The 20,059-nt window shown below is 37.6% G+C and overlaps 2 protein-coding genes across 3 annotated transcripts in view; both read left to right on the forward strand.

The window, feature by feature from the left end:
- chchd4b (coiled-coil-helix-coiled-coil-helix domain containing 4b) overlaps window positions 1–20,059 on the forward strand; it is a 616,826-nt gene that overhangs the window by 309,432 nt on the left and 287,335 nt on the right. The gene's annotated exons all lie outside the window — the stretch shown is intronic.
- atf7b (activating transcription factor 7b) lies at window positions 785–19,000 on the forward strand. 2 transcript variants are annotated; one of them, XM_079840757.1, is made up of 11 exons: window positions 785–889; window positions 2,209–2,284; window positions 2,691–2,787; window positions 4,821–4,951; window positions 5,061–5,219; window positions 5,315–5,469; window positions 10,977–11,070; window positions 13,165–13,284; window positions 13,764–13,952; window positions 16,527–16,629; window positions 16,713–19,000. In XM_079840757.1, the coding sequence occupies exons 2-11, from the start codon at window positions 2,237–2,239 to the stop codon at window positions 16,898–16,900; spliced, it is 1,284 nt and encodes a 427-aa protein (XP_079696883.1). In that variant the 5' UTR covers window positions 785–889; window positions 2,209–2,236; the 3' UTR covers window positions 16,901–19,000. The 2 variants fall into 2 exon arrangements, with proteins under 2 accessions (XP_079696883.1, XP_079696884.1); XM_079840758.1 differs by having other exon boundaries at window positions 887–2,072.

Here is a 20,059-nt window from a genome sequence, read left to right on the forward strand (position 1 = left end):
CTCTTCCTAGAGCTGGCCGTCCAGCCAAACTGAGCAGTCAGGGAGGTGACCAAGAACCTGATGGTCACTCTGACATCGCTTTCTCTGTGGAGAGAGGTGAACCTTCCAGAAGAACAACCGTCTCTGCAGCACTCCACCAAACAGGCCTGTATGGTATAGTGGCCAGATGGAAGCCACTCCTTAGTGAAAGGCACATGACAGCCTGCCTGGAGTTTGCCAAAAGGCACCTGAAACACTGTACAAGGAATTTTAAATTTTTAAAAATGATTATTGATCTTAAGTGTGTGTGTATAAAAAGTATTACCACCTCGTCACACATAAAGTAGGCTAGACCACATAGAACATGACTTCAAAGGTAATTTAAAAGTGTTTGTGTTGTAAAACCCTGTGACTTTCTGTAAGTGTTTCATTAACTACAATTGTTCTGATAAAGATCATTGAGTAGCTAATATATTGAAAAAAAAACCTTTGGTCTTTTTCCACTGGGTTTTGTCAAAATAAATCAGTGCATAAATAGACGGCATTACATTTAATTTAGAATATGTGAGCAAACATTTGATTGCAATTTTGTAATGATTTAAAGATACATCTACAAGTAATGGTTATCATTCCATGATATGCCTAAAAAGCTTTAAGAGCGTTATTCCATCTATAATACCGTTTTTTTTTTTGCGTCATTCGACGTATTCAGTGTGCAGCACAGACATGCGCAAACTAGAGCATTGAATTTTTCATCAGGGCTCCAAATCTGTTACGTAACGACTTTAATCTGGTTTGAGTATTACCTCAACATATCGCGAGATTTACATATTGTGAGCTAGTTGGATGAAGGAGTTCCAAAGGTGGGAACGCGGAGAGAGAGGGAACGAGCGAGAGAGGGAGGAGCAGGGTAAGTTTGTAAACACTGAAATCCTTGGCTGAGGAACAGGTGACACGCAACACATTCGGATTACCTGATGCATTACAATTAGTGATTTAAAGTGTAGCGACGCTGGTCTCGCGAATGGTGGAGGTGTCATGAGCACCGTGTGTACACTGCACGAGACGCGACACAATTAGAACACTCCCATTAGAATAAACGACATCTTGACACCCTCGCATTGTACACTCGTTTAATATAAAGGGAGTGTTCTTGTTTTGTCCCTTCGCGTCGATCGCTTGCAGTGTAAATGGGGTGTTACAGCCTGTTGGCTCATGTGTGGTTAGCATTAGCCAGTTAGCTTTAGTGGTGGGAAGTCAGACTCGTTTTCGCGAATCGGTTCTTTTGAACAGTTCGTCTCAGAGAACCGATTAAACACATTTCAGCAAATCTGTAATATATCACGTAATTGCGTCATCTCGTAGTCACTGATTATGTGAATTTTTATCATATTAATAATAACAGTTTTATTGAAATGTATAGTTTCAATTGTTTACAAACAAAGCCATTTAGAACCTTAACGTTATATACAATTTGCCACTGCAGTAAATATTTCTACATCTTTTTAAGCTGTCGTGCAGAAAGTCATTACAGTGCATTTTAATTGTAACTGGTATTCCGCTATTAAAGTAATTTACATTTCAGTTAACTACAAATTCTCATACTGTTAGCACTCTGATTCAGTCCGATTTGTGGATGAATCGCTCGGTCTGGTTTTGTGTATTGAAAAGATCCGATTCAAAAAACGACTCGTTCACAAATTGAACAGCTAAGAACCATTTAAACGAAACACACTGCGCGCTAGGAGTTGCGACAAACCCTCCGACATGTTGTCGTGTGGTTAACATAGTTATTAAGGCTTTATTACATACTAGTAGGGATTCATTTTACTGTGGAAATCTCTGGAAATGCTTAGAGAGGAAACGCATGCTAGCTAGCCGTATGTTTTAAAGCTATTGGGTTGAAGCTGGTTTAATTGAGCGGAAATGTTCTTTAAACAGGAATGATCTCAGACAATAGTCAAATGAAAGCGTCTTATCATGTAATCATCATGCACATTATGCAATCAGTTGAACCCATCAGGCCTCTGTGCAGCAATGAAGAATGGGTTCCTGTCATCTGTCAAGAGACTGTACAACATTTCAAATGGAAAGTTTAGGAGGAATTCATATTTTAAATAGGGTTTTTATGTTTAGATGATTGTTCAAATTGAGCTGAAAATATGATAAATTAGTCTTTTAAAAAGTCTGGATCTCATAAGATAACTGTTCTCTCTGGATGGTCTTTAGAAGTAACACAGGAAGTAGTTGATCTAAAATGGGAGACGATCGACCTTTTGTCTGCACTGCCCCAGGCTGTGGACAGGTAAGAGCTATTTTCTTTAATTGTTACTCTTAAATTATTTTTTCCATGCCGTTCCTGTCCCTTAGTCCAAGTATTCAGGACTTTGGGAGCCCAAATATAAAGGTTTAAGGATCTGTCCCTCAATTTCTGTTATGCCCCCTAATATTGGGGACAGAAACAAATTGTTGGCCAAAACTTTCATTCTGAAATCACACCAGCTGTTTTAATCCCTGCTTTCACTGGGCAACTGTAAGAGGCTCCCATAGCACTGCCTAACTGGATAACATAAGCCGTCATCAAAACAACAGATGGCCTGATATCATCCACTGCTTCTCTGTCTCTAGCTTCCATCTGATATGAATTAGGTCCCTGAATGAGATGCAAATTGACTAAAAAGTTTGCTCTGTCAATGTTTCTCTCACGTCAGAGGTTCACCAATGAGGACCATTTGGCAGTGCACAAACATAAGCATGAGATGACGCTGAAGTTCGGACAAGCCAGGACAGATACAGTTATTATAGCAGGTTTGCGTCCCCGAATAGATGAATTTCTGTCATTCTGTTTGTTCAATGTGTGTTGTGTTCAGGGTAGGTTGCATTAAGGCCCGTTCACACCAAGAATGAGAACTACAGTGGGGAGAACAAGTATTTGATACACTGCCGATTTTGCAGGTTTGCCCACTTACAAAGCATGTAGAGGTCTGTCATTTTTATCATAGGTACTCTTCAACTGTGAGTGATGGAATCTAAAAAAATCCAGAAAGTCACATTGTATGATTTTAAAGTAATTAATTTGCATTTTATTGCATGACATAAGTATTTGATACCTCAGAAAAGCAGAACTTAATATTTGGTACAGAAACCTTTGTTTGCAATTACAGAGATCATACGTTTCCTGTAGTTCTTGACCAGGTTTGCACACACTGCAGCAGGGATTTTGGCAAACTCCTCCTGACCTTCTACAGATGGCGGCGTAGTGTGTTACTAATGGTTTTCTTTGAGACTGTGGTCCCAGCTCTCTTCAGGTCATTGACCAGGTCCTGCCGTGTAGTTCTGGGCTGATCCCTCACCTTCCTAATGATCATTGATGCCCCACGTGGTGAGATCGTGCATGGTGTGCCAGATTGAGGGAGATTGACTGTCAACTTGAACTTCTTCCATTTTCTAATAATTTCACCAACAGTTGTTGCCTTCTCACCAAGCTGCTTGCCTATTGTCCTGTAGCCCATCCCAGCCGTGTGCAGGTCTACATTTTTATCCCTGATGTCTTTACACAGCTCTCTGGTCTTGGCCATTGCGGAGAGGTTGGAGTCTGTTTGATTGAGTGTGTGGACAGGTGTCTTTTATAGGGGTAACGAGTTCAAACAGGTGCAGTTAATACAGGTAATGAGTGGAGAGCAGGTCTGTGATAGCCTAAATTCTTACCGGTTGAAAGGTGATCAAATTCTTACGTCATGCAATAAAATGCAAGTTAATTACTTAAAAATCATACAATGTGATTTTCTGGATTTTTGGCACTGGATTCCGTCACTCACAGTTGAAGAGTACCTATGATAAAAATTACAGACCTCTACATGCTTTGTAAGTGGGCAAACCTGCAATATCGGCAGTGTATCAAATACTTCTTCTCCCCACTGTATAAAGATAACTATTTCAGTGTCCACACCAATGCACATTAGTATTGTGTTTATCGTAAGCCTGCGCTGAATTTATGTCCTCTGCTGCTTTTTCTGCTACAGACTATAAGATCATTACAAATCACACTGCATGGATCTAATAAACTTGGATACGACACGATAATGCCACCTATTGAATCATAGGCTATGATGAAAGTTAGTATAGAAGAATAAAACAGCATCAGTATGCGCTAGTGGTAAACAAATAGAGCAAGATGAATCACACTTTGGCAATTGTGGTTTTTAATGTGCGCTGAAAAAAAAAAGAGGAAGCGAAAGAGGAGAATATGGTCATGGTTAGGGAAGAGAGGCCAACTTGGCACGCCAATTTTGCAAATGGAGCTTTAGGTAAGTAGTTTTAAATTTTAGCGCCATGTCACATTGATCAATATGCCATTTCATGTGGCATTTTTATTGGCTAGTCAGTAGACGTAGGTCGTTGCAGCAAATATGCGTATATCCAGAATGCTATCTTGCGCTAGTCTGGATGCTAGTATATATTTTGTTATATATATATATATATATATATAATATATAATATATTTGTGTGTGTATATATATGTGTATGTGTTATCATTCTTGGTTTGAACAGGCCTTTATAGTTGTGGACTTCCCTGTTCTAATAGAATTACAATGATTATTAAAACTTTTTCATTATAGTAATCACCCTGGGTGTGAATGGGCCTTCATTACAAAATTGTAGTAATTATAGTTACTAAATTTGAGTCTGGTTGTGATTTGGTTGTAAATATACATTTTAAAGAAACTTTCTAACAAAATTTGATGTATATTTCCCCTCTGCCAATGGCACAGCAATTAGCATTTGTTGACAGTGTTAGTATTGAGTGCTGAGACTGTGTGTGTGTGTATGTGTGTGTGTAGATCAGACACCCACTCCCACCCGTTTTCTTAAGAATTGTGAGGAGGTGGGTTTGTTTAGTGAGCTGGCTGGCTCCTTCGAGCAAGATCTTCGCAAAACACAGGAGGAGGAGGAGAGGAGAATTAAGGGCACGGTAAGATTTCAAATAAGGAAAGTGTTAAGTGTCAAAGGTTATCAACTTATATGCTTTGTTTGACAATTTATTTTGAATGAACTTGATATCTTAAATCTTGCCTTCAAAGCTTCCAGCTCTACAGACGCCGACAGAGGTTAAAGAGAGGGAGGGGCCTCTTGAAATTGACTCCTCCCCTCCAGACAGCCCTGACTCCACCTCCAGCATGACAAACAGCAAAGATGCAGTTGCCATGGCAAAGGAGCCTATTGCCTTGAGGAAAGCCATGGTGAATTTGAATTTGCAACAAGACGGATTACAGTATTTACAGGGAAGGTTTTTTTAGTGCAGCGCATAATATTGTCATGCAACTCACTTTTACAGGATGTTCCTCCACGAACTGCAGCAAGTTCCACCCCTACACCAACCATAGTGCGCCCAGGCTCGCTCCCACTTCACCAGGGATTCGACTCCATGAACCCAACTCAGCCCTCTCCCACCTCTGTTATCACTAGGACCCCTCCATCAAACAGACTCAGGTACACTTGTGTCAAAAAAAGTTGTGTCAAGGGCTGTCACGATTCCTCTGTTGAATTTGAGATCTCGATTTTAAAAAAATCCATTGATTGCAATTTGCCCTTGTCGATTAACCTGCAAAATACCGGAAGTGACACACTCCATGGACAAGAATCCATTAACCGCATTATTGGACCATTTTCAACAGCTGCATGATATATTAAAACTATTTAAGAATCATAATATAGCATAGTGCTATTGTGAAATCACAAATGCTGTGATTCAGTTAAATAAATATATGCGCTGCGGGTTTCAGCGTCAGCACAATGCTTGAATAATTTACATGTATGCAGTAGGGGTTGCACCGACTAGTCGACTAATCAACTAGTCGACTTTAATGCTCTGCCATGATGCTTTAAGCTTGACGTCGACTAGTCGCTTGCTTATAGAGGGCGCGACAGGATAAGCCATTTCCTGACATGCAGGCTGCCAGGCTCTGTTTCCAACAGTTAAAAATGACAAATAAATACATACTCGGAGAGCTCTCCACAAGACATGTTTGATTATACCATCTGGAAGCTCAAAATTGATCGGGAGAATGCACGCTTATTGTTCACGTAAGTTAATCACTGTTCTAAATTATGCTACCACCATGCGCTGCGCGTAGGGCACCAAGTGCTCCGGGGAGCACCACAAGAAAATGCTCTCTCTACCCTCTCACAGGTCAGCTCTGCAAAATTTGTGAACACCACCACCGCGGGCATCATAAAGTGATCGCGCTTGGGGCATAAAAACGGCCAGCGGCGGGACTGATTGTAACACACACACATAGCTCACACATCACGCGGAGATCACAAAACCATTCAGTAGCGCAGAAATGTATCAACACTGTTCTGTGATTTATCACTACAATAGCTTAGAAACTGAATAGTCACAGCTTAACTATTAGTAGAGAGACGCTGGCAAGTAGAATTAATTCACACGCAATCGCTCTCTCCACTAATGCATTCATATACATGTAATCTTTTATCTGTATCTGATTCAGAACGAGCAGAAATCTGTGAGAAATATAACGACCCAAAGACAAAAGAACTGATACAAAAGCTGTTGTAGTAGGAGCAATAACCTTATGGGCACCGCTGTGACAAATGCCATAGCTGTCCTGTGCACAAGAAAACTTGTGTTCGCGTCTCAGCTCAAAGTTCAGGGTTATTTGTTTATTAATGACGTCATCAGCGACTAGTCGACTCGACTTTCATCACATAAATGTCGACTTGAAAATATCGGAAGTCGTTCAACCCCTAGTATGCAGGCGTGAGCGACTAAATGCTGCTCCATACAAACTCAGTCTCTGCATGTGCTTTTTGTTTGGGTTTACAAAGCCGGAACGCAAAAAGTCTGACGTGCTTTGTGTTTCATGCTAAGTGTTGCTCTGTTATCATTTAAAGTTCCCCTGTTATTTTAAAGGCTCTTGATTTTGTTTTTAGGTCTCCTACAACAGGTTTACATGCATCAAAGGTCAAAAAACACTTACATTTTCTCATAATATACATTGCACATCACCGCATTGTTCAATGATTCTCAAACGACTCAATGGTTGAATCAGTCTCTCTAAATCCCTCCTTTCCGTGAGCTACTTTGCTCTGATTGGTCAGATGGCCCAGTCTGTTGTTATTGGTCTACCGCTTACAGCGCACGCCAGAAACAAGCGTCCATTACTATAAACTTCAGCTTCGTGTGGAGGCTCTCTAAAAATCAGCGATTGTACACATCGTAAAGACCTGTAACGATGGCGTCAGTTTTACCATATCAATCCAAGCGCGAGTTTGATGATGAAACGTTGGAAGAACTAGTTTTCATCCCGATCCTCCATCGCAAGGAGGACTTGAGCAGGATGCTTCTCAGTGATACGCTACTCATTTGGAGGTAACGGTACATTATGAGATGTTGCAGCTGTATTCATTAACATGAGTATGTACATCAACAAACCAATGTGTATGTTTCTAATTTATTGCGGTGCATGTGCGAGAACTGTATCGATAACAGCTAGCCCAGCACTAACGCGATGATTGATGTAACTAAAGTTTGTAAAAACAAACCTTTATCTTTACTTAAAGTAGTAAGAATGGCAGACAATCTGCATTAATAGAGACAGTTCTCTAGGTAATAGTGGCCCACAGCCGCTTAGCAGAAGTATTTCAGTTAGACAGTAATAATGTGAGTTAGCCAGTTAGCCTGAAACATGCACAATATAAAACCAGAAAACTACGTATTTTGAACACCTGGTAGAAAATATATACATCAATAATTAATAGGGATGCCCCGAATCCAGATTTTTGGGGTTCGGCCGAATACCGAATCCACTGGTTAAGATTCGGCCGAATCCGAAACCGAATACCGAATCCTACTCCCATCCGCAGTCCATTATCACAGTAAACACATTAATGAAGTTAACAACGTCCACAGCAGTGTAAGGATGCTATTGACCATTAACTGTTTTGGTCAAGTTTACTAAAGTAAACATTGTCGTGTATGTTCTTCTCGACGCTATTTCATGATGGTTTATAAATTTAAAATTACCCCGAGTCGTCCTCTGTCGTTTCAAAGAACAACCCAACGGAGAGCGCAGGAGGCGCGCGCTAGGGTTGTCCCACCATCGTGATGCCACGCTCCCGTTGCGAGTCTGTTGTGTGCGACACACACTAATCCTCTTCTATAGTATTAGTTAAACTAAAAACTTAGCAGGGATTGCTCTGTAAAATAAATTGAGAATGTAACTAATGCATATGCTATTTTAAATACTGTAGTCTATGTCAGATATATATAGCCTATATTTTGAAATCATTTGAGGCTGAAACATCCATAAGCATGCGTGTTTATTTTAGCACTTCCGTCAGTGAAACAACACCGCCTATAAAACAAAAACGATTTTCAGTAAATAATGGTAACCTCAAGAATATATGAAAATTAAATATTAGTTAGAAAAATATTTGATTCATACTATTTCCCCGCAAAGATGCGTCATATACCGCTCTGCGCTTTGAGAGGAATGGGACACTGAATAGACACCTTCTTGAATATCTTCGTCTTCATATGTTCTACTGATGTTGCAAAGCAACACTTGTTGTAAAAGGTCTGAAGAGCGGATTTTATTTTCCACAGGGTCAAGACATTTAGGCAATGTTTGATTATTCACTGCCAGAGAAAACGAAACTAAAATCACCGGCGTGTGTGAAATGCGCTATTCAAATAAACCAAACTTGACGCGCCTTACCAAGTTTAATAACAAGAACAATCTGTGTTAAATAAAATTTGAAGTAAAAAGGTATTCGTCCCACAGTGTTTTTTCTACTTTCCCACAGTAAAGGATGTGAATAGTTATAATAGACTTAATTATAAGCAAACGAAAGGAAGTAACGTTTATAATCCCCTGCGAAAATGGCGACGTGAGTGAAGATTTGGGATAAGAATGATTGAGATGTCCATGTCCATTGGGATAAAATGGACTAGGCCTATTGTTCAAATTCACGGAAAATCGAGTGACCAGATCCAGATCGAAAACAGAATGAAAAAGTGCTATCTGACCATTATTTCCTTTCTAGGCTAAAAAAAGCTTTGTGCTTCACTCCTGTGGTAATATTCACGTGAAACAGCATCACATACAAAACACTGGGTTAGTAAAATAACAAAGTTATTTTTTTTTTTTTAAAGTAGAAAATAGTATTTATGTAAAGAGATATATTAAAATAAAAAGAGCTCAACTCTTAAGTGGAAGGAACCTATTTTTCCCCCTCACGTGCAACCTAGCGGATGAAGCATTATTTGGGTTAGTAAAAATAACGAAATTATGGTTTTAAGAGAATAGTATATATGTAAAGATATATAGTATATCATCTACCTATTTACCTAATTCCGGTTCTTCAAAGCTTACGGATTCAGTGTATTTTCGTTTTGTCATCTTAATTTGGTAATTATTTAAGTGAAAAATATTTAGTGTAGGCCTATATATTTTATTAATTTTATTTATATTTTATCTGATCTATAGATCTATAGGCTGTTTGCACGGTAAAATAAAATACATTTTGGCTGCTGTCTGTAGATTCCTTCATGCACAACTCGTATTCTCTCAGATGTTTCATATGCAAATGTTTTAACAGCGGCTGTTGTTTAGGGTCCTTGTCATCACGAGACAAATCGGCATTGCAAATTGAACGCGTATAGCTCAACTTGAATCGCCTTCTTTTGACTTAAAGTATACTGCCACGTTTTCTGTTCATGAGTTCCATTTTCACTTTCAGCAGCGGCGTCATTACGTTCGACCAGCGGGGCGCGCATAGTGCAAGCCTAGTGTTCGGGTTCGGTGGAAATAAATTCTGAGGTTCGGCAGAAACCGAACCCAGTCAAAAAGCTCAATATTCGTCCGAATCCGAACCCGAACCCTGGATTCGGTGCATCCCTAATAATTAATAATACTTACAGGTTGTGATTCTGAAGAGCAAGCTGGTCCTAATAAACTGGGCACTGACCCATCTTTCAAGAGCAAGTGTTTTGCGAATCCCGCATTGAACTCCGAGATTTGTGAAGCGTTCGTCAGTAAAATGACGTTTGAGGCCACATTGTACAACAATGGCAGGCATTATGCAAATATAATTTCTAGTGACGTAGAACTGTCACGCAGTGGGATTCGAACAAAAAACGACTCGTTAAGGTGGTTCAGAGTCAATTCCTTCTTTTGGGAGACAATAACTTTATTTATCATGCACTTTCGACTTAACAACTTTGCAGAACGTTTACATTCACAAACAGCTATATTACACACTGCGTGAAAGGGAATATTCGAAAAACCATAATAGGAGCACTTTAAAAGGGCGGAGCACGTCTTAAACTCCATGTTAACTATTTATAAACCTAAGCTAACATGGGAGAATACATCAATATGTTTCTAAATATGCAAACTGTTGTTCATCCCGATTTCAAAATAAAAATGTAACGTATACCATGGTCCTTTTCAGTATTGCAATTTGACATATCTAAAATGTAAACAGCTCTAAAAAGCTCTAAACAAGCTATTCTCTGTTGCACTCTACACTGTGTACACTGAATTCAGAAGTTTGTTCTGTGATGTTTTTTTTTTCGAGGGTGCAATTAATCGTGATTGAATATATCTGTTGACAGCCCTAATTTCAAGTCATTTTAATAGTTATTGTTCACGTGGGTCTATTTTTATTACAGAAAAAAATATATCTGATTACTATATTAATCATCAAAATTATCGACAGATTACTCGATTACCAAAATAATCGTTATTGACCGCACTAGTGCATCCCCATGTCATACAATTTAGGTGTTCATCCATTCAAATGAATAGCTAGCCTGAGTTTTTGATAGGTTGTGTTGATCCTCAGCAGTGGAGCAGATGCACTTTTTTGAGTTGAATCTTTTTTTAATTTGCATGAGTCATTTTAGTGTTGTTCACACCTCTGATTTCTCACCCTGTCCTAAAATAGTACCTCTATAAAACTCTTTTCAGCTCGCCGTCTGGTTCTTTTCCTATGCTGATGCAGCTTCCAAATGGTCAGACTGTTCCTCTGCTGCCCAGTCCAGGGCAGACTTCAGTCATATCGGTATGGAGATCTCGCATACCTATGATTATTAATCCGTCATTTAACAAGTCAGTCAGTTATTATGCATTTTATTTCAATATATTTTTTTATTACATTATTTGGTTTTAGCTTTTAATATTTTTATAGTTTAATATTAGCTTTAATAATTTGAAGCAAACTCTTCAATACATTTTAACTACTTCAAGACAATTGCCTTCAAATTACCTGCTGTAAGGATTTCTCCTGTTTTTTTTTACAAAACCCTGTAGTTCTCTGTTTTGTGTGAAACATAAAAAATATAAAATACAATTTTTTATATATTTTGTCTTCTTTTTTCTGTAAAATTGCAGTTATTTAGCTTAAATATTTGTGGAATAGCTGTTAGCCTTTTGGAGGAATGCGTGTTCTTGCACTTTTTTCAGCTTCTTGCTCCATCAGCATATCAAGTTAAAAATAGTTCAACATTTATGCAGTCTCTTGCACTCTGTCGAGCTGTTTTTGAATGCAAAAATGCATCCCTTGTGAACACCCCTGGTCAACATGACCCTAAATAATTTGAATAATACAGAGTCTTTTTTTTATACCACTGATTAGTCAATTATGAAAATATATAGTACATCTCTACTTGTGAAAACCTTCCACAGACATACACTGCCCGGCCCAAAAAAAGTCGGCGTTTGGATTTAAATAGGCAAATGCTTAAAGGAACACGCCTACTTTTTGGGAACTTTAGCTTATTCACCGTATCCCCCAGAGTTAGATAAGTCCATACATACCATTCTCATCTCCGTGTGTGCCATAACTCTGTCTGACGCACCCACCGCTAGCCTAGCTTAGCACAAAGACTGGAAAACGCTCCAGCTAGCCTACTGCTCAATAAGTGACAAAATAATGCATGTTGTGATGTGTATAGTCACAGCGTGTACAAATAACAAGGTCACATGAGACACAGCCATCTTCTAACCATGTACATACTGGGAACTATATTCTCAGAAGGCAAACACTGCTACTTCTGCGGAGTGATTTGCACCGTTGTTACTTCCGTCAACAAAACCAACGTGACTATGTAACTAGTAGCGAACGTGACTTCTAACTCTACAGAAGTAGCAGTGCTTTGCCTCCTGAGAATATAGTTCCCAGTATGTATACGGTTAGAAGATGGCTGTCTCATGTGACCTTGTTATTTGTACACGCTGTGACTATACACATCACAACATGTAAATAGGAAAATATTGGTGTTATTTTGTCACTTATTGAGCAGTAGGCTAGATGGAGCCATTTACCTCCAGTCTTTGTGCTAAGCTAGGCTAGCGGTGGGTGCGTCAGACAGAGTTAAAAATTCGTTGTGTTCCTTTAGTGAGTGATTTATTTTTATGTTTCTAGCATGTTATATGTTTGGCAACAGCTCTTCTAACCCTAATTGATGGAGTGTGTAGCTTTCCATTTCTTAAACAACCATGTAGGAAGACGCATCATGGCATATTCCAGGATGACAATGTCAAGATTCATCAGGCTCAAATTGTGAAGGAATGGTTGGGAGGGAGCATGAAGAATCATTTTCACACATGAATTGGCACCTCTGAGTCCAGACCGTAAATTCATTGAAAGTCTTTGGGATGTGCTGGAGGAGACTTTACAGAGTGCTGGACACTTGCATTGTCAATACATGATCTGGACCAAAATTGAATGCACCTCTTGATGAAAATAACATCACAGCATTTGTTTTCATCAAGAGGTGCATACATTTTTTGGCTATAATGTGTTTTCCTACATGGTTGTTTAAGAAATGAAAAGCTACACAATCCATCAATTAGGGTTGGAAGAACTGTTGCCAAACATATAACTTGCTAGAAACATAAAAAATCACTGCAATAATGATCCAATCATTGACTCTTAAGCATTTGCCAATTTAAATCCAAAACAGCTACGTTTGTTTGGCCGGGCAGTGTATATTATAAATCAAAATAATATATATATTTTTTACTGTATCTGTGATTACATTTTCAGCAGTATGACCCTCAAAACAAGTACACACATCTTTTTTGTGTTTGTGTCTACGCTTTGTGTTTATAGTATGTTAAACTTGTGTTGCTCTGTGTGTGTGTGTACACATAGCTTGCCAGATCATCAAACACAGTGCCCAATATCCCAGGGATTCCAGGCCCTCCTATTGGTGGAAGCAGCAGTGGCTCCTCCTCTCCATCTGGATACAGTACACACTCTGAAGCCAAGACGGTGAGAATTGAGCACATGTACACCCACACTAGCACATGTAGCGTTTACATGGGTATAAATGCTCAACAACGGGCTTATTATGTAATAATGAACTTACTACACAAATGTAACACACCGGTTTTGAGCGTTCATTTTCACGCTGTGGTGTTTCCATGTGTTTGTGTATGGGATCTGTCTCCATCTAGAGGCTAAAAGAAGCACTATCTCAGCAGTGTCCTAGTGGACCAGCTCCAATACAAAAAAACGATCACACTGAGACACCATCACCTGCTCAACCACAGGTGCTCACAGACACCTCATACCTGTGTTACATATATGCTAGTATTTGCCTGTTCTTTTTTAAAAGAGTTTGTGACGTTTAAATGGGATATATCATGGTAAATAAGCTAAACTAAAGCATATGTCAGCAGTTAAATAGTGTATACTGACATAATGCTTAAGTTCTCAATGTTTCTGACAGCAAAAGCAATATCTTTTAGGTATCCCCTGCTCCCCCGAAAGGTGGCCGTAGACGACGGGGGGCAGATATTGAACCGGATGAGCGCAGGCGCCGTTTTCTTGAACGGAACAGAGCCGCCGCCTCCCGTTGCCGGCAAAAACGGAAAGTGTGGGTTAGTGCCCTGGAGAAGCGCGCCGAGGAGTTAGCTAATGCTAACGTCACGCTCACTGTGAGTCATACAGACAGAGTGAAAAGATACAGGAAATAAGATGATTTTTTAAATTCATTATTGATTCATGATGTTGTTGAAATGTACACTATGGTTGGAATATCTAGAAAGGACACATTACATTGATCAAAAGTGACAGTAAAGAACTTTTACCAAACATTCCTTTTTCAAATAATGCAGTTCTTTAATCCTGAAAAATGTAGCACAGTTTCCACAAAGATATTAAGCAGCACAACCATTTTCAACTGTGATAATAAGAAATATTTCTTGAGCAGCAAATCGGCATATTAGAATTATTTCTGAAGGATCATGTGACTGGAGTAATTATGCTGAAAATTCATCACAGGAATACATTACATTTTTAAAGTAAATTAAAATAAAATAAAAATAATATAATATTTCACATCACTGTTTTTGCTGTATTTTTGATCAAATAAATGCAGCCTTGGTGAGCATAAGAGAGATCTCTTTAAAAAAATCTAGTTCTGTCAATCGATAAAAATAAATAAATAGATTAATCACATTTTCTCTGTGATTTTGATTTTCTTCTTTTTTTTTTCCCCTGTGAAAAGCACTTACATTTTTTAAATATTTTAATAATGTAAGAATTTCACAGTTAATCTCCAAATTAATGTAGAAAAAACATAAAGACAGTATATTTTAAATTCTTGTTTAATGGCATCTTTTTATGAATGAAGGCCAGTATCAGTGATACTAATATTGCTACTGATGTCTCGACGAAAAGGACCCCCCCCCCATTTTAAAAATTAATATATAGCCATTTAACATTACAGTGTAATTGAAAGCTATATTAGGCTTCAAAAAATATAACAACTTTTAAATTTAAGTGAACTTAAAACAATCCTCACATAAACGCATAATAAGTGTAATATTTACCTGTATACAGAAATTGAATAGTTATCAAACAGTCTGCACTGCCTAAATTATAAATTAAATCTAGATTAATCCTTATTAAAGGAGTAGTTCACTTTAAAAGGAAAATTACCCCATGATTTACTCTCCCTCAAATCATCCTAGGTGCATATGACATTCTTCTTTCTGATGAACACAATCGGAGTTATATTAATAAATATCCTGACGCTTCAAAGTTTTGTAAAGGCATTGACGGGGTCAATTGAGTTTGAAGTTCAAAAAAGCACATCCATCCATAATAAACTTTATAAAATAAAGACTGCCAGACTGCCTTCCATATTAAAAAAAGCGCCACTGGCGCGGCATATCACTAGAACATAGTGCAAATGTTTTGAAATGCAAGAGGCGTTACACTCTTTTCATAATTTGAATATGGAAGGTGGTCTGGCGAAAGCTTGATATTTTACTTTATAGAGTTTTAAATATGGATATTTTTCTTACAAAACCCCATCGTTGAGTATGTATATGAGCTTCAAACTACAAACTCATGGGCCCCGTTCACTGCCATTATAAAACTTGGAAGCGTCTGGATATTTATTAATATAACTGATTGTGTTCATCAGAAAGAAGAAAGTCATATACACTAGGGCTGGGTAAAAAATATTGATTTCTCGATTTTAATCGATTCTCATTTTTACGAAACTATCGATTCGTAAATCCCAAGAATCGATTAGTCATCCTGTTTTCAGTTGATGAATGAACGGGACATTGTAGCGAACCTCCCATCCAATAAATCGTAATAATCTTTGTGCTTTGTTACTTTTGATATGAAACAAAGTCTCAGATTTGACATTACGTCCATTTTATTACGTATTACAAAAACATAAATACCATTTCGCCGTTGTGGCGCGAGATCGCCCTGGTGCAGCGCTGCTCAGCTCAAGAATTGGAGTAGAAATATGATTGTAATTTTAAAGTTAATATTAGAACTTTATTATTATAAAAAAAAACATAATTGAGTATAATTTAAGTGTTACAAGTGTTACAAATCAGTTCATTTTTACCTTCAATATTAGTAAGCTAATGTAGTACCAACTGACTCCCATAGTTTACAACATTAGTTCAGAGATTTGTTTTCATTGAGAAAATTTGCCATATATTGTACCTGATATATATCCAAAATAATCGATATGAAGCTTGTGAAACGAAATCGAATCAAATCGTGAAATTGGTGTCAATACCCAGCCCTAATATACACCTAGGATGGCTTGAGGGTGAGTAAATCATGGGGTATTTTCCATTTTAAAGTGAACTACTCCTTTAAAGCTACAAAGGATCTTTAGTCAAAAGCAGTAACTTTTTTTCTGTTACCTTTGTTCTTTGATTAACTGTAATGACACTTTAAGAGATGCCGCTGCTGCACATGACGTGGATCTCACAGCGTCTCATTTTCTCACAACTCTGTTCTTTTAAGACTTTATTTAACTAATTTAAGACTGCTCTTATGAGAATACTCAACAAAACTGTCAACGCTAGCCAAAGGATGACAGAAAAAATGGATGATAAACTGAAAAAATGAATCGCATAAGTTATAGTGTTAACATTGACAGCACAAAAAAAATGTTTTTTTAATGGTATGGTTATATTTTGATCATGCCATTGGTTGAGCCAATGTTGCGGTTGTATACATGTTCTTGACAGGGTGAAGTGTCCCTGTTGAGGACCGAGGTGACACAGCTGAAGGAGCTGCTGTTGGCCCATAAGGACTGCCCTGTTACTGCCTTGCAGAAAAAAGCATATCTCGGTAAGAAATGCTCACAGGTTTTCTTTATATGTCATAAATCCTTCTTCGTAACATTCATCCTTCCTTCATTTCTCTCTCTTTAGCTGCAGGAGTAGATGAGAGTTCAGCGACGGCGTTGGTGATGCCCGTGTCGGTCCCGGCTCCGGTGTCCGTTAACGGTCTGAGCGTGCGTGCGGCGGAGGCTGTTGCCGTTTTAGCGGGAATGGGCTCGGGTCAGTGGAGTAGCACGTCTGGAGATGCGTCCTCCCAATCACAGCCCACATCCAGATGATGAGCATATCGTTCAGCCAAAAGGAACTAAATATACTTTGAGCCTTTCAAAGGAGCGAATTTCCCCTCAAAACTCTGTCACGGTGTGTCTGTAAATCTTCTCATGTGACAATTGGGAACCAATGTTACCACGTCCTGACCACACCCTGCTCACCCGTAGCCTATCACAGACTCTCTCCGGGCAACATCATAGAGCGCCCCCGTCAGACTGCACAGACTAGGAAGCACTGCAGTGGAAATGAATTCTCTTGTCATCTCTATAAAATACACCTTTACCTAAACTTGTATAGATCTTCTCACTAATGCATTCAATTGATATTTGTCTCGTTTGCAGATATTTCTAATTATTTTGCATTTTATTCAATGGTTTTTCTAATATAATGATTCGTTGCATGATTCTGGCCACATTAGAAAGATGATTACTACACTATGCAGATAAGTTGAACGCCTTCTTTCTCAGTCTCTCTTGGTGACGCTTTCTCACACATACTCACTCTCACCATTTCTCTCAGTATCCTTTTCTCTCTCTTCCTCTCTGTCTTAATTTTATTGTCCTATCTAAAGTAATTTCTCTCGGGGTCTGTGCTTCTGTGGCTGTTTTGGTGAAGATCGTGTCTCACATTAGCGTAACCTGGCGCAGCAGAATGGACTCACAAACGCTTAAGAATGGAGAGAAAATATATTTTTATATTTGAATATCGTTATCAGTTTGTCTGCATTTTGCAATATATATATATATATATATATATATATATATATGGATGTAACGGGTAGCGTAACCATGTGGACATGTTTTAGATCAGTATGAATATGATATGCTCTGCTGAATTATAGGTATCTTTAACCAAAATACATAAATCCTTTTGCATTAGAGGTTAGACCCCAAAGTTTAAGTGCATCTGGTCTCATAACAGGGAACACACGCACACAAAAACTCACACGTAATGACTCTTGTGCTTGCATTTTGTGAATGTACAGTAGTTACCTAACCCAGCTATGAATGTGAAGTCTCGTTTCAATTTGGTTGAAATGCTTTTGAGCAAAGTTGAGTCTTAGAAAGCTGTTATAGAAATAAAACATTATTTCTCATTGGGGGCCTGAAAGACACACTTGGCCACCCTGAATGGATTTCATGTGGTGCGCATAACTAACACGTAACTTTAAGATGTATTTCATCAAACGGTTCACGCAAGATCACTTTTTCAATAGGATAATCTGCATTTGTTTAAGCGTGTCTTTTTTTAAAATCAAAACCAATGCTGTTTTTTTGTTTTATTCAACTTTGAAAATCTTTTTTTTTATTTTTATTTTTATATGGAAGCTTGTTGCCTGCAAATAAGGGGGAAAAAAATAATAAATTATGATCTGGTAAATCGTAATTGTGACAAAGACAATTATGACAAAAAAATTGAAATTATGATGTATAAAGTCATATTTATGAGATAAAAAGTCCAAATTATCGGTTCTAAGTTACGACATACTGTCATAATTATATTAAAATATAATTATTTGTCTCATAAATATGACTTTTTAATCTTATGATTTACCAAAGCATTTTTTTTCTCTGTAGGTTTTGGATAAAGGTGTAATTTTTCCTCTCATAATGTGTTTTGATTTGATGTTATGTAGTTTTTATTTAAATGATCCAACCAGCCATATCAGTTTCTATCATTAACCTTTTTTGCATCTGGATTTATCATATTTGGATGTAGAACGTGCTGTTTTCCACAGTGTGTATAACTCACTGATCCCAAATTGTGTAATGTGTCGGTGAAGCCCTTAAACTAGAGCTGTAAATATGAAATGAGTGTCAGCATACAAACATTGCTTACTGTATGATATTGACTAACTGAAACGGTCCTTAAGATATGTTGTAATTAAACATCGATGGAACTCTAGCCTCTTGTACTGAGTTAATGAGATGCTAGTTTTGTGCTGATTTTTATCATCTTGTTTTGAAGGTGTGATATCCCTCTGTGTATATAGAAGTGGTATGGTGGGACTTGTGTGCGTGACTTCTCTGTGTATATGGAATAGCTTGGATGAGGTGCATATGCATTGTTGATCAGTGTGAGCAATATACTATAAAGCTTGTGTTATGTCTTTAAGTTTGAGCGTCTAAATTATGTTTAAAATGATATTTACGCAAGTACATGTTCCTGAATTGACATTTTGTACATCACCCTTTAAGTGCGACCCTATCTTACATCCACCCTTATCTCTAGTCAAAATCTACCTTAAACTATAAAATTAGGACACTAATTGGATTTGTTCTTTTTTTTAGAAAACTGTAAAAAACGTTAACTAACTTTAATGTAATTTTAATGTTAAAAGAATGGGAAAATGTTATGGTAAAATTCTGTTAATGGTGACTAAAACTAATAACTAATGGGACATGTCGTACACTTTTACAGTAAAATACTGTTAAATGTACAGGTTTTTGATCTAAGAACAAGTACGTTGCAGAACATAAGAACTAGTCATCTTATTTACAGAGAAAAAACATAAATTGACATTCCCAGTTTTTTTGTTTTCATTTATGCACATTAGGGTTTTATTTTACATCTTATGTTGTTAAATTATTGTTTATTGCTTTATTTTAGTGTTGTGTGTGTTACCATGTTTTTTTTTATTTGTGTGTAGCCTACGATACTGTGCACTGTCTTCTATATAGGCCTATTATTATCTTCCTCCGCTTGTGGAAAAGATACTTGCGATTCATCATCTGTGCTTTTTATCAGTTGTGTTTTTATGGTGGTTGTCACTGTTATAAAAAAAGGTACAAAACAGATTTTAGTACTTAGGCATATTAACATTATACCAGTTAAAGAAATATTTTTTTTTTTTACTGAAAATTTAAATCCATGAAGCTTAAAATGTTGCTACTGTATTGTTAAGGTAAAGTTTTTATCATAAGTTTCACAGATTTTTCTTAGTGTAGGCTATGTTAAACGACTAAAAGTAAAAATAATAATAGAAACGTTAACCCAAAAATCTAACGTTATGTCGTTTATAATTGGTATAAAGTGTTTTTAAAATCTTTTTTGATAGACTTGGTTGCTACTAGCCTTGTATGGAAATTATCTGCATGAAGCTTCCACAAAATGTCTCCTTTTGTGTCTCACAAAAGAAACTAGGCTACAACCGATTTAGAAAGACA

Source organism: Gobio gobio (assembly GCF_949357685.1).
Source record: "Gobio gobio genome assembly, chromosome: 17".
NCBI classification, from domain to species: Eukaryota; Metazoa; Chordata; class Actinopteri; order Cypriniformes; family Gobionidae; genus Gobio; species Gobio gobio.

Excerpts from the sequence above, each read along its gene's own strand:
- atf7b (XM_079840757.1), top strand. The coding sequence starts at position 2,237 with ATGGGAGACGATCGACCTTTTGTCTGCACTGCCCCAGGCTGTGGACAG. Across the intron at positions 13,285-13,763 it reads CACACTCTGAAGCCAAGACG|GTATCCCCTGCTCCCCCGAA; the intron begins GTGAGAATTGAG and ends AATATCTTTTAG. Across the intron at positions 13,953-16,526 it reads ATGCTAACGTCACGCTCACT|GGTGAAGTGTCCCTGTTGAG; the intron begins GTGAGTCATACA and ends TGTTCTTGACAG.